Source organism: Perissodus microlepis, chromosome 17 (assembly GCF_051167445.1).
Source record: "Perissodus microlepis isolate ML-2025 ecotype Zambia chromosome 17, ASM5116744v1, whole genome shotgun sequence".
Lineage (NCBI taxonomy): Eukaryota > Metazoa > Chordata > Actinopteri > Cichliformes > Cichlidae > Perissodus > Perissodus microlepis.
The window spans coordinates 24,315,054-24,328,363 of NC_140477.1; the positions used below are offsets into that span (position 1 = coordinate 24,315,054).

The following is a 13,310-nucleotide window of genomic DNA, read 5'->3' on the forward strand; positions in this document are numbered from 1 at the left end:
ACGGCACACCTGATCATTTCTCACGGCACACCTATGTGCCGCAGCACAGTGTTTGGGAAACACTGACCTAGATGCACAGTTTGTGTGAGGTTGGGATACACCAACTAAACCATTTGGATACGTCTTCACATATCTTCTGCCAGAACCTCTGGGCAGGTGTGCAGGGCCATATAGCATGGATATAGTTCTCAGCAGATTTATCTTTGCAATAGGTGCAGATTTTTGAAGGTGTGATGCCCATTTGGAACAGCTTTTGTCCTGTATAATGTGTAAAAGAACACAAATTGTGTAAAAGAACACACAGTGCTGTCGGCCAAAAATAACATTGGCCGACAGCACTGCACATAAAACTGTACACAAAGGTAGACTGGTGCGTAATAAACAAGTGAATAATGCAAAAAATAGAGATTTCTTTTATGGTAAACTGAGAGAGAGAGATGTGCAGGAAGTGTGATTTTTTTTTTTTTTTTTTATTGCGGTGGAAGCAAAACAGCGAAACTAAGACAAAATTCATGACAATGTTTTTCAAATGTAAAGCGTAGTTTTGATCTCCTAATGCTGCTGGTTCAGTGAATTTTGGTCACAGTGATGAAACCTGCAGCTTCAGAATGTGTGAGATATCTGCTTTCAGCACCGACGACGTGTACGTGACTCGACAGTTGTTTTTACATCTGTTTGCAGAATCTGTTTACCTGCTCTTTAATCGTTTGCTGTTTTTGCTGTTTAGTGGTTGTCGGAATAGTTTTGTGAGCTTTAAGCTGAGATTCTGGTGTTTCTGGTAAAAACCCACCCCTAGTAACTGTCCTATAGACTTGTCTATTATGTGAAAGTAGAAAGAGACGTATGTGTAGATACAGATCAGCTGACTCAATACTAGAGCAGGGCGATATGACCAAAAATATTTATCACGATATACATTTGAAAATTTGCGATAACGATATAACTGACGATATAATTGACACTAGACAAAATACTTTACAACTCCACAACTTTATTAGTGCAAAAAAACCATCAATGTATTTTCACTTAAACAAGCAGCTGTTTTTTTTATGTGCATTAAAGTTATATAAAAATGTAACAGTGCAAATGTAAATCACTTGCTGACAGTTTAACCAAAAGGCGTTTCCAGTGGAAATTGGCCGACATATCCTCAGCATAACCATGTATAATATCCACAAAACTTAAAAAGAGGTTATACACACACAATACGGTAATATTATGTTGAAGCACAGTACATATCACTCCCCGAGGCTCCTGCCTACGATAGCCGTAATGCTCCGACAATCCATCAAGCGGTGCGGCTTCGTAGCTTAGCAAAGTCGAACTAAAACATTTGACAGATTTTCGAGCGCCGTGTACATAAAATCGTTTCGAGGTCAGTAAACACAACCAGAGTTCATACATAAGGCACACGGGATTATAAGGGGCACTGTCGATTGTCAGAAAACTCAAAGGTTTGCCGTATTTTCCAAAAAACACGGTAATAACGACGGCCCGCTAGCATGCTCTACCAAAAATAGTGCTTTGTTGCGTATCTGACGGACGAAAGCTAAACCAGTTCCACACCACTGAAGCTGCAGCATTTTTACAAACCGGTTCAGGTTCATCCGTTTCATTCAACGATCCGCTTTCGCCCTTTTTATTCTCCGTCGCTGCGATGCTTTTTCCGCCGTGTGCGTATGAAAACAAAGGCACTGCGCATGCGCGTTTTACCCATATTCTATCGCGATATTTCATTTTCTTATCGTTGCCCAACATTATACCGGTATTACAGTGAACGGTATGATATGGCCCAGCCCTACTCAATACAGCCATGCCGTGTTGTTTTGGTAGTGATAAACCTGCTGCTGGCAGAACTCCACGTGCAGCGTCTAAAAATCTTTATGCAGGATTTCCAGGAATGCCAAGCGTGCGTCAAAGTTGGACTGTTTTTTTTTTTTTGTCTGTGGACACCAAAATGTCCACCATGTCGCCATTTGGTGGAGAAGCTGGTTCTGGTGAGTTTTCAGGGGGGCTTCAATTCGAGGACGCTGTTCCTTTGCTGCTGGAGGGAGTCAGTGCCAGTTACCTGGTTTTCCCATAACAATGCACTCGAAACACTCGTCAATAAATTGCTGCAAACTGTCCAGGTCTTCTTTACGATCCTCCTGAGTGGTGAAGTCGTTTAGATATGTATGCAATCTAAACTAACTAATGTACCTTTACTCTGTCTTCTTGGAAGGCTTACTTACTTCAATAGAAGGCAAAAAGTGTCCTGACAATGTTTTATCTCCTGGTAGATTTGTTTAAGTGTGCTAGTGAATGAGTCAGTTTGTGTCTGTAAGCATTTAAAGGTGTGTGTTGTGGCTGCAGTGAAGAAAAGTGAGCATATCAGTATTCTGAAGTTTTTGTGCAAGACATTACGATGGTCTAGATGTTATTTAATATTAATAATAATTTAGTGTCCAGCCTAAAAACCCTCTGGGCAGTGTCTCAAAGTTTTACTGGCCCATGTGCATTTTTGTTGGTCTGTGAAGAAAGTTTTATTTTCATAGTTTTAAATATTAATGCAATTTAATTAACACAGTATTTTTATATTATATCACTTTCAGTCTAAAAAATGTTGGGAAAGCTTGTGAAATAAATATGGTCTAGTACACCCATGCTTCCATTTAGAGTTACCCCTGTTTGCTACCATGTGAAACAGGATGGCAAGCTGTTAACCGTTCATCTGCATTTTTCAGTACAACGTCTGGAGGCTTACTGTAGATTGCTCTCCATTCTATCTAAGAATTAAGCATTACCTAAGTGCTGCCATGGTTGCATCGGAGAGCACCTTTTTGCTGCAGAGGATACACCAAACATCTTCTTTGCTTTTTTCCTCATCAGTACCAGCTATACTACTACTTCTTCTCATGAACTGCTCTTTGTGTGGTCCCTGACCCAGGACCAATTTGCCATGGGAGACCCCCCCCCCCCCCCCCCCAACTATTATAAATACTGCTAAAATCCATGCATCCATCCTCATAGTAGTTTGAGTACAAGTGAGATGAAAATAATCAGTTGTTCCGTTTATATCTGTTACAAAACCAAATGTACTGTCTGCAATAACTTGTCTGATGTAGTGCAAAAGTTACATATAGTTAGGACTGATAGTGTTTTTTTGCCTAGTTCACATGTTAAAGTTATTGTTTTACTGTGAGCTATGCAATTTGCTAATTGCATTGTTTCAGATCTCATTTGCAATTCAGTGTGCTTGCTTTAAATAAGTGCTAATGTAGTTTACTATACTGAATCGTTGTTATTGGCAAAAAATAAAAAACTGCACCATGCTCACCAGAAATGTGTACTTTTTAGAGTGGAAGCCAGCCATTCAACAGAGCCATGTTATTTAATGTGGGATTCATGGAAGCTATGAAGGACTTGGACTGGGACTGCTTGATTTTCCATGATGTTGACCATATCCCTGAAAATGACAGAAACTACTATGGTTGTGGTCAGATGCCACGCCACTTTGCTGCCAAGCTGGACAAATACATGTACATGTGAGTGTGTGGAAAATTTACCAGACTGGTAGGATAATAATTTAATTGCAACAGACCTGGAATTATTAACCAACTAGAACGTTTCAGATTTTTATTAAACGTGTTCTTTTGTTGTTTTCAGTCTTCCATATAGTGAGTTCTTTGGTGGTGTGAGTGGGCTCACTGTGGATCAGTTCTGGAAGATTAATGGTTTTCCCAATGCATTTTGGGGTTGGGGTGGAGAGGATGATGACTTATGGAACAGGTGAGTTACCAACTACGTTGTGTTCTTACTTTACCAGCTACCGAGGAAGCTGCTAGATAAAATGCTAAGTTTGCAATGTGTGATCTACTGAAAATCTTGGACAAGTAGCCACTGTCCAAAAAATGACTTTGAAATGCCTTCATAAAGCCTGGACAGCACCTAAAGAAACTAGGTGAAGTTCTGGCCTCTATTTAGCAAAATATAGAGAAATTTGGGGTCATTCAAGACTTTTGCACAATATAAGAGTCTGAAGAAATATAAAAAATAAAATATTAAATTGCAACCTAACAGAAAAAAGGAAAGGAGGACATACTCATAATTGAAACTGAAGTCTGAAGAAGTAACAGCCCAGCAAACAATAGGCAATAGTCTCAAAAATAACCTCCACATCTGGTTTGGGATCTATGAGGAAGCTTCTGTGCAAGAATATAATTTTTCTGTATTTAATTTTCTTTTAAATTGTATCTGTTTATTAGATTAAATTAAAATGGAACACAAGGAAAAGCTGTTTACTAGAAATAGTTTTGGTGATTTGCAGTGTAAAATGTCTGAATGGTCAAACTGGCTGTTAAGTTTATTTCACATTTTTAAAACATAACTTTAAGTTTTTACAATAAAAGCTGTCAAAAGAATCTGAAATTCAATTCAATTTTATTTATATGGACTCAAAACAGTGGCCACAATGTGCTTTCTATTATAAGTAGGGCTGTCAGCATTAACGCGTTAATGCCGCGATTACATTTTTTTAACGTAGTTAACCCGTCTGGAGCGCAGAATGACTCAAAATCCCTGAAAAGTCTCTGTCAATGCATTTCGGGCAGTTTGTCCATTCTGTGCTCCAGATGGGTTGATTGCGTTGAAAATGTTTTAATCGCGTTAATCGTGATGATGGCATTGATACGTTAACACTTACAGACCTAATTATGAGGTAAAGACCCTACAGTAATACTGAGAAAATCATCTGCAGCTAACTATCCAAGTCAAAGTTTTTTTGGAAGAAATCTCTTGGTGACACTCTGCAATTAAGTTAAATGGGCTTGTTTATAGTGGAAAGTAGATACGCCCCAAAGGACGGAGGAGGGGACTCCCAAGGCAAGGCAAGTTTATTTGTATAGCACAATTCAACAACAAGGTGATTCAAAGTGCTTTACAGAGACATTAGAAACAAAAACAAATAAAAAGCATGATTTAAAATTGATTAAAACAAGCAAACTAACTAACAAACAAAACAGTATATAAAATCAAAAATCAAAACAGATAAAATCAGAACAGTAGATAAAATCAGTAGTTAAAATGTAAGTTTTGAAATTTAAGTGCGGATTTGGTGCTTTATTTAAATGCAGCTGAGAATAGGTGAGTCTTCAACCTGGATTTAAATAAACTGAGTGTTTCAGCTGATCTGAGGCTTTCTGGGAGTTTGTTCCAGATATAAGGAGCATATCTGGAACAAACCCAACCGCTGACTGCTAGCTGAAAGTTGGCTGTCAGTTAACAGACAGCCGACTGACATCTGGCTGAAATCGGCAATTTTGAGTGGCTGTTTCTATACCAGGGATTGAACCACCAACCTTCAAAACATTTGTTCACACAATTTAGCAACGTCGTTGACATAAGTTCTGAATGTTTATACATTTTGCATGCACGAAATAGAAACCAGAAAAACATATTTTTGATTCCTGTCCAATATAAATTCAAACTTGTGCACCCAATAATTAAAATAATAATAGGAATAATTAAAAGCCCATAATTATTATTGATGTTATGTATACACTAATATTGGTTTTAATTCTGTAAATAGTGATGCAGCTTGATTACCTTGCAGGGTTCAGTATGCCAATCTGAATGTGACACGACCAGAGGGGGAGATTGGCAAGTATAAATCAATTCCTCACCATCACAGAGGAGAGGTGCAGTTTCTTGGGAGGTAAAGTTTCTTTTTTCATATTAAAAAATACATTTACAAAATGTCCTAACTCTAATGAATAATAGCTTTTAAAAAAGCATTAAACCTTTAATTTTAATTTGAGTTTATTTTGTTTTGATTCTAACTGCAGCAGATCTAACATCTTCTAGATAGTGCATACAAATATGTTGTACACAAACATAATTTAGAAAAAAGAGCAGAGCAGGCCATCCAGTAATTGAAACATAGGTTTGTTGGATTATGGTTTCCACCGGTCTGTATCTTTGTACCCTGATGTGTTCACTTGTCTATGGGTCTGTTTATGAGAGGAAACTGTATGCACAATTTAAAGTTGCTACAAGAGGTGTTTGTATTAACTTCAGACCTTCTTAAGTCACACCATTGGTAATGGTGTTGAGGTCTTAGAGTGCATCTACTGTATCTGCCTTTACGCTGATCTGCACACCATCTGAACTACACACCAGTGTAACATGGCGGAAATGTTATGGCCTGGGAATGTGGAACCATGTGAATTTTTTAAAAATAATGCGATTGCTGATGGAAGTAGCAGGATGAATTCTGAAGTATACAGGGCTATACTCCCTGCTCAGATTAAGCTAAATACTGCAAAATGTAACAAATGGTGCTTCACAGTACAAATGGATAATGACCAAAAGTCTACTACAAGTAACCCAAGAGTTTCTTAGGGCAAAGGAATGGGATATTCTTTAATGATCAAGTAAGTCAACTGATCTCAATCCAACAGAGTTTATGATTTTCAGTGACTGAAAATAAAGCGACACAGTTCAAATAGTCTACAACTGAAGCTGTTTGCAGTAAAGGCCTGCAACCAGTAATCATTTTCAGTATGATCAGTTTCTCTAATTACTGTAGAAATTTGGCCGTCTGTACCTGACGTTGTTGAGGTTCGGAACATTTCAGTCAAGTTCAGATCTGGACTTTTATTGGGCTGTTGCAATACCGTGGTTCCTTTCTTTCATTTTCAGTCATTCTGTTCTATATTTAGTAGTCAGAGGGAGAGAGCCCCATGTTTGACTCTAGAATACTTTGCTATACAGAGGAGTTCATGGTTGACTCACAAGTCCAAGTCCTCAATCCTCCAAGTCTGTACTTGATAGTGTGTTTTTGTTAATATGCTGTTTTCACAAAATTTGGCCTTGTGAATTAAAGCCAAGCATCTTCACTTTTGGTCTTATCTGTGATATGTTTATATCTAACTTTGCAAAACCGAGCCATGCGTTTTGTTTTGTTTTTTGTTTGTTTTTTAGAGAGAAGGGGCTTTCTCCTGGCAACCCTTCCAGACAAGCCATACCTGTTTAGTCTTTGTGTAATTGTACTGTTATGAACTCTGGTATTTAACAGTAACTGGGGCCTGTGGAGTCCAAGATGCATCTCTTGGTTTTGGGTTTTTTTTGTTTTGTTTTGTTTTGAATTTCTGTGAGCATTGCACAGGCTGGGGTATATTTGGTGTAAATTTGCTAGGTTGTCCTCGGAAAGTTAGCATTGTGCTAACACACACCTGAGTGCTCCAGACCAGCAAATTGACTAAACATCTGCTTTTGTAAATGTGTTCACATTTGCTGATGATCAGTTACGCAAGTATATTTGATTAGCAGCACCTGTTTGATATGCAGTCCATTGGGGTGGTGTAGAGAGGCAGAATTACAAAAGTACTGACCAAGCACTTCCGGACCTGACTATATTTAGATAACTGTTACCTTAATGTTGGACCAGTTTTGACACTTTGAAGCATCAGGTTATTAGACCCAATCTCGTAAATGCCCAAATAGGAGTAGAGCAGGTAGAGTGTACTGATACTGTGTCACTTTTTTGTTTGTAGGTATAAACTCCTAAGATATTCCAAAGAGCGGCAACACTTGGATGGTCTCAACAACTTGCGTTACAGTCCACACATCTCGCTTAGTAGTCTCTACAAGAACATCTCTGTGGACCTTTATCCTGAGCTTGCCCCTATCACAGAGTACTGAACTGACCCAGCCACATCTTCCTGCACTCCCTGAGCTCATCCTGTTCTCTTCCAGTCTGACCTCCTGGTGTTATCTTCAGCAGTTCAGAGGTAAAGCTGTGGAGAAGAGGAGGTGGCACAGGCTCTGAGGGATAAAGAGAAGCGCCATATAATGCTGCCAAGAAATCTTGCTGTGGAAAAAATCCAATCCAAATAAAAAAAATTTTGTGTTTCAAAGGCAGTGGCTAGTTTCTAAAGATGAACAATTCATTCTGTGTGTCAGTTGAAAAATGTGTGGGTGTGCTGAGTGTGAATTGATGGGTTTGTTGCTGCATGTCATTTTGTTTGTACCAGCTTAACTACAAGTCGACATTAATCTTGAGCAGCAGTTATCTCAACTCTAATGTTTACTGCAAAGCCTTAATGTGGCAAAACCACAGCTCCCTGCTCTCGGCTCTGCACTGCTTCACGTCTGATGTATAAAACCATCACCTTACAAGCCAATAAACATTTTTTTTTCTCAACTTTTATTTCATTTGTTTGATACATATCATTTTGTTATAACAGTAATCTTTTTAAAAGAGGGACACACTGTTAACATTTTATATACATATGTATGATGTACATTTTTTTCTTATTTTGATAAATTGTATTTATTTTCTGTTTCAGGATGTTTAGTATTTCTCTCTTGTCTTGTTTTTTCTCCTGCACTGCTGCTGAATCTGCATGAACATGTATGTAAATATCAGCCTCTTAATGATCACAGAACACAGATATGTAAATAGTCTTTGAATGCTTGAGCAAATACAGTGATATTCCAGTGGATATGAATTTTATTTTGGCAGCTACCCTTGATTTGAGTATTTAATAAGAGTGAATCATTCCTTTCCAGCTGGAAGTTCTAACGATGTAAGATGTTTGGGTCAAAAAGCATCCACATCTCATTATTTGTTAGCATCTTTTGCATGCCTTAATTTTTTTTTTTTTACACATTTTTTTTCAAACATAAATTAATTTCATCAGGTAGAGATCTGCGTATTTAAATTATTTTATTTCTATTTTTTCAATGTGCACTGTACAAATAAAAGTTAGATAAAGCATGACTAAGGCGCTCCATGACTTTGTAAAAAGAGCATGGCTGGCCAGCGTGTCCACACAACATGCTCAGTACAGGTTCATGGTTTCACATAAGTCTATATTTTTTTGTCTCAGATGTTTTTGTTTTTTATGATTTTCTATACTTTTTTTTTGTTTGTTTATTTTTTTTCCAAGTGCTGGACGAGATGATAGACCTCTTTATTGTACTGTACCATGTAATGAAGCATGGCAATTTGATGTGTGGATGATGTGTCTGGACTGTGGCTTTAAATGTTTTGGGGCTTTTTTTTAATTTCTTCCAAAGTTGCCAAGCAGTGAGAAGAGCCAGAACGAGAGAACATTGGTGTGAGCTTCTCATAGGTATTCATGCTGTGAAAACAGGTTTTTTTCTAAACCTAAGCACTAGAGAGCGTAATGATAGAAATGTGTACACAGAATTTTTGGTGACATGTTGGCCGTTATGATTCTGTGTCGCTAGGATTTAAATTTGACCATGATTTGTATGTTTAGAGATTTTATGTTGTTAAATAGTTCTCTGCCCACATTTGTCCTGGACTTTATTTGCTGATTATTGAATCCTGTTAAACGGCTTCAGAATGAACCTCTTACTCTCCTATACATGTGTCAATTTGTTTTTTGGTTGTCAGCCTAAATGGTGTTCCTGCTTTGGATTGTCCACTAATTTAGAGCATTGGTGACCAAATATGTTTACCTCTGTAACTGCGATTCATGCCTACCTAGAGACCAGTTAGTCAGAATAAGATATGAACACAAACTGTCCAGCCTGATTTTGTGTAAATGGGTACCACGTAAGAAAAAAGACCAAATCAGTGATTTGCAAATTAAACCTTGGATTTAATGCAAAATTGTACAACGGCATATCCATATAGTATAACTAATTTTAGTGTTTTGGTTGGCTGGAAATTGTTGAATGTTTCAATCTGTAGATCCTCAGGCAATATTGCAATAAAAGCACACAATTATTTAGGGAAAAATCAAGAACGCATCAGCATCAGATTCATTTAAACGAAAATCAATTCGATGTAAGTTTTAAACATATACATCGTTGCGTTCTATTTTTTCTATGTGGTTTTCAACAGCTGGTGAGGTTTGCCTCTTGTAAAATTGGAAGTGGAAGGAGATGGCTTATATTATGTTAAAAGTTTGAAATCTGCAGATAAACTGCGTAACAGATGTTTAAGGTACTTTTGTTAAGAAGTAACTCTTAAACAAGAAAAAATTAAAATACATCAAAACGACTGGCAACAGATGATGCATTATTGTTTGCATATTTATATTTTTTAAGTTCATAGAAAGTTATCTTGATCACTGAAATTAAAATAGCCCACTGATGGAGAGAATTTTGTTTTATATTTTCTGTATGTTCCATGTTTTTGAGCTGGAAAGACTAGTGAGAACCTACAATCCCATCCAGGCTCAGGTTTCAGAAACACTCTGCTTTATCAAGAGTAGGATCTGCAGGATCTAAAGGCATGCACTTGTCTTTCTTGTGACTCTGCTGTCATGTTTTGTTTTTGGTTATATTTTGTATTAATGTGATCCTCCAGTGACAGTACTAATGCCTTAATTTCCAACTTGTAGTAAAATATTAAAATTTTGGGAAGCAGTATTCAGAATAAAAACCTTGTTTCACATGGGATTGGATTAGATCATCTGGTACATTAACTTGCCCCATGTCCATTATCAGTGTACAACTGAAGTTCATACCCCTCTGCTGGGATATTTTTTGTGGTGCTAAAGCCTAACACAAGCATGCTAACTGGAAGAAAATGGAAACTGTATGTAGTTCAAACAGCCAGATAGACTAAAGACCTATAGGTAGGTGTGGTTGCTGACTGAATCCATTGCAAGTCTCTAGTATATTTTGTTTTGGGTTTTTTTTTTTTTGCTTTAAGTCAGTCTGTGTAATAAGAGTATTTTCCATTATGAACTAAGAGATGGTCTGACAGGGCAGCTAACATATAGCTCCTTTAGGAGGTGACTTGACTGGCCAAAACTGATCCATATACAGAAGTAGGTGAGAGTTTTCTTGATTGTCAGCTCACTGGGTCTCAGTATCAAGTGAAACTGACTTTTTCATCACATGATTATCAGTAGTCTAAAAGTATGTAAGGTTGTTCAGGTAATGTGTTCACCATTGGGCAATGGTTATTCTATTTGTAGTATTTGTGCCTTGAGTTTTTATGTTACTTTATGACTTTACATTTTTAGCATAGATATTAAAAAATGTTCTATTTTACTGAATTATCAATGATTTTCACCCTTCATATTAATTATATGAAGTCTAAAAGAATATGCAGTATGTTTTTCATGTTTCAGATCCAAAAGGTTTTGATGGAATGTTTTGCATACTTTGTCCTCTCTTGCCTTGATGTCCTGTCATCCTTTAATGATCTACCATGACTAACTGTGGGTCATTTTTAAGAAAATCTTGCCAACGATGCACTAAGACTGAGCTGTCAGGGCAGTGGACATTTTATCCATGTCCTTTGTAGCTGAGGTGCCTTTAAAAATGATAAATAAATAAACAGTGTTTCACATCCTTCCAAGAGAATATAGTTCGAAGGCAACTACATCTTTTGTGCAAAGATCCTCAAGCTTTGAGGCTAATCAAAACAATGGCTACACTTTAAAACATATTTTATTTTCTTCATTCTGTATGGCTCGGTCTTAAAATACATCTGTGCACAAGATATTGTAGGCCATAACTAGTTTCCATGTGCATGAAGACAAGCAGAAACGAGGTTTTGCTTTTATGGCTGGCACAGGTGGTAACTTTCCACTGTGTAGAAAGCGGTTACTAAGAACCTGATGTGATGACTTTATGACCTTGACAGTTTGTGACGTTGATACCTCTTTGGGTGTTTGCCAGTAAGTTCACCATTTTAGTGATAAACCGTCAAGTTCGTTCATATGGTGAAAAAACCCAAAATATGTTAAGTTGCTGTTGTTTATAGCTACAGTGGTTGTTATTTCAGAGTTGATAAAGTAGAGACATTTTCTAAATAATGGCCCAATTGTGTCATGAAACTAAGAGTAATAACTGAAATTTTAAAAAGAAAACAAAATCACTCCCTGCAATGCTCAAGTTGGTCTGAGTATTTTAGATTTCATCCCAGTTTCATCTAAACAAAGTAGCCTGTGTTCTTTGTAGCTCTTTGATCCTAACTGTCTAATTGTCACGTTTTTCATGCCCACATCTCTATAAAACAACAAATGAGCCAAACCTGTTAAAATGTTAATGTAGCACCTACTCCCTGGAGTTGTGCCTCTTACTAGCAAGTGCTAGAGCCCTTCATATTGTCAGATTTCTGCGGTCTTTAGTTCCAGACAGTATAAAACAATTTAAGTGTTTTATGTTGTTACTTTGTGAAAGCTTTTTTTTTTCTGTCAATCAAAAAGTAAATAAACACATCAGCATATTCTGGAAAGTGAGCTGTCTCATCTGCTTTCTTGTCCTCATAACATTACATGTATTTGTTGTGACATTTATCTCCAGGCTGCCTTGGTGAAGAATGAACTTTAATTGGACTTAGATATGCAGATCCATGTGTGTGTGTGTGTTTTAACAACGAGTCAGTGTTTGACTTTGTACAACATGAAAGTAGATTTGAAATCAAACAATGAGACAGGGTCTGTCCCAGCTATCAGTTCAATTCAGTTTTATTTATATAGCATCAAATCCCAACAAGAGTCACTTAAATGTGCTTTACACTGTAAGACAACCTATAATCAGACAACCCCCTAAGACAATATCAAACTCATTTTACATTACTTTCGTAAGTGAACCAGAGCAGTGAAACTCCTCTTTTGGTCAATGTAAAGATATTTAACTAAACATTTAATCCCTTATATTCTAATAAAAGAAAATATAAGTACACTTGCAGCAATACGTCTCACAAGTCTGCTCTCTCATGCATCCATCTGAGTATGAAAAAAGAAAGAAAGGACTTACAGAGAAAGAGCATAGGAAAAAAGTGCTGCCGTGACTGGGTGAATGAGTCAAGTTGTGTAAAGTGCTCAGATAGAGTAGAAAAGCGCTATATAAGAAGCAGTCAGTTTACCAAGTTTAAAGATATCATTCATCTGCTCTTATCTTCTTCAGTGCCTTGTGCCAACAGAGTGCAGAGCAGCTACTTGAACGCTAATCCACAGAGGTTGATTATTTTGTTAATAATTTTACATCTTCATTGCCTATAACTCTGGATACTGTAGCTCTTATGAAAAAAGGGAGCCTCAAATCAGACGTACTTGACTCCCTGGTTTGACTCTCAAATGCGCACCTTAAAGTAGATAGCTCATAAGCTGGAGAGTACTGACAGAGACTAGAAAGAGAGATCATATTTGTCCTATATTCATTGACTCCCTGTTAAATAAGAGCACTATCACATAATGAGAAAACAAACTCTTGCGTTCAAGAAACATCCATCTATCCTTTGCATGCTAAATGCAACAATCACCACACCTTTTCCCCCGCATTTATATTTTTGGGATCAGTTTATCCTGCGCATGCATTACAGAGTGGAAAATCAA

The 13,310-nt window shown here is 37.2% G+C and overlaps 1 protein-coding gene across 1 annotated transcript in view; it reads left to right on the forward strand.

Annotated features, from left to right (window-relative positions):
- b4galt6 (UDP-Gal:betaGlcNAc beta 1,4- galactosyltransferase, polypeptide 6) overlaps nucleotides 1-12,212 on the forward strand; it is a 28,732-nt gene extending 16,520 nt beyond the window's left edge. Inside the window, exons 6-9 of the mRNA XM_084909913.1 lie at nucleotides 3,337-3,524; nucleotides 3,646-3,768; nucleotides 5,591-5,692; nucleotides 7,533-12,212. Of these exons, the coding sequence (XP_084766039.1) occupies nucleotides 3,337-3,524; nucleotides 3,646-3,768; nucleotides 5,591-5,692; nucleotides 7,533-7,680 (561 nt within the window). The 3' untranslated portion in view covers nucleotides 7,681-12,212. The remainder of the gene's footprint in view (nucleotides 1-3,336; nucleotides 3,525-3,645; nucleotides 3,769-5,590; nucleotides 5,693-7,532) is intronic.
- The last annotated feature ends 1,098 nt before the right edge of the window (nucleotides 12,213-13,310 follow it).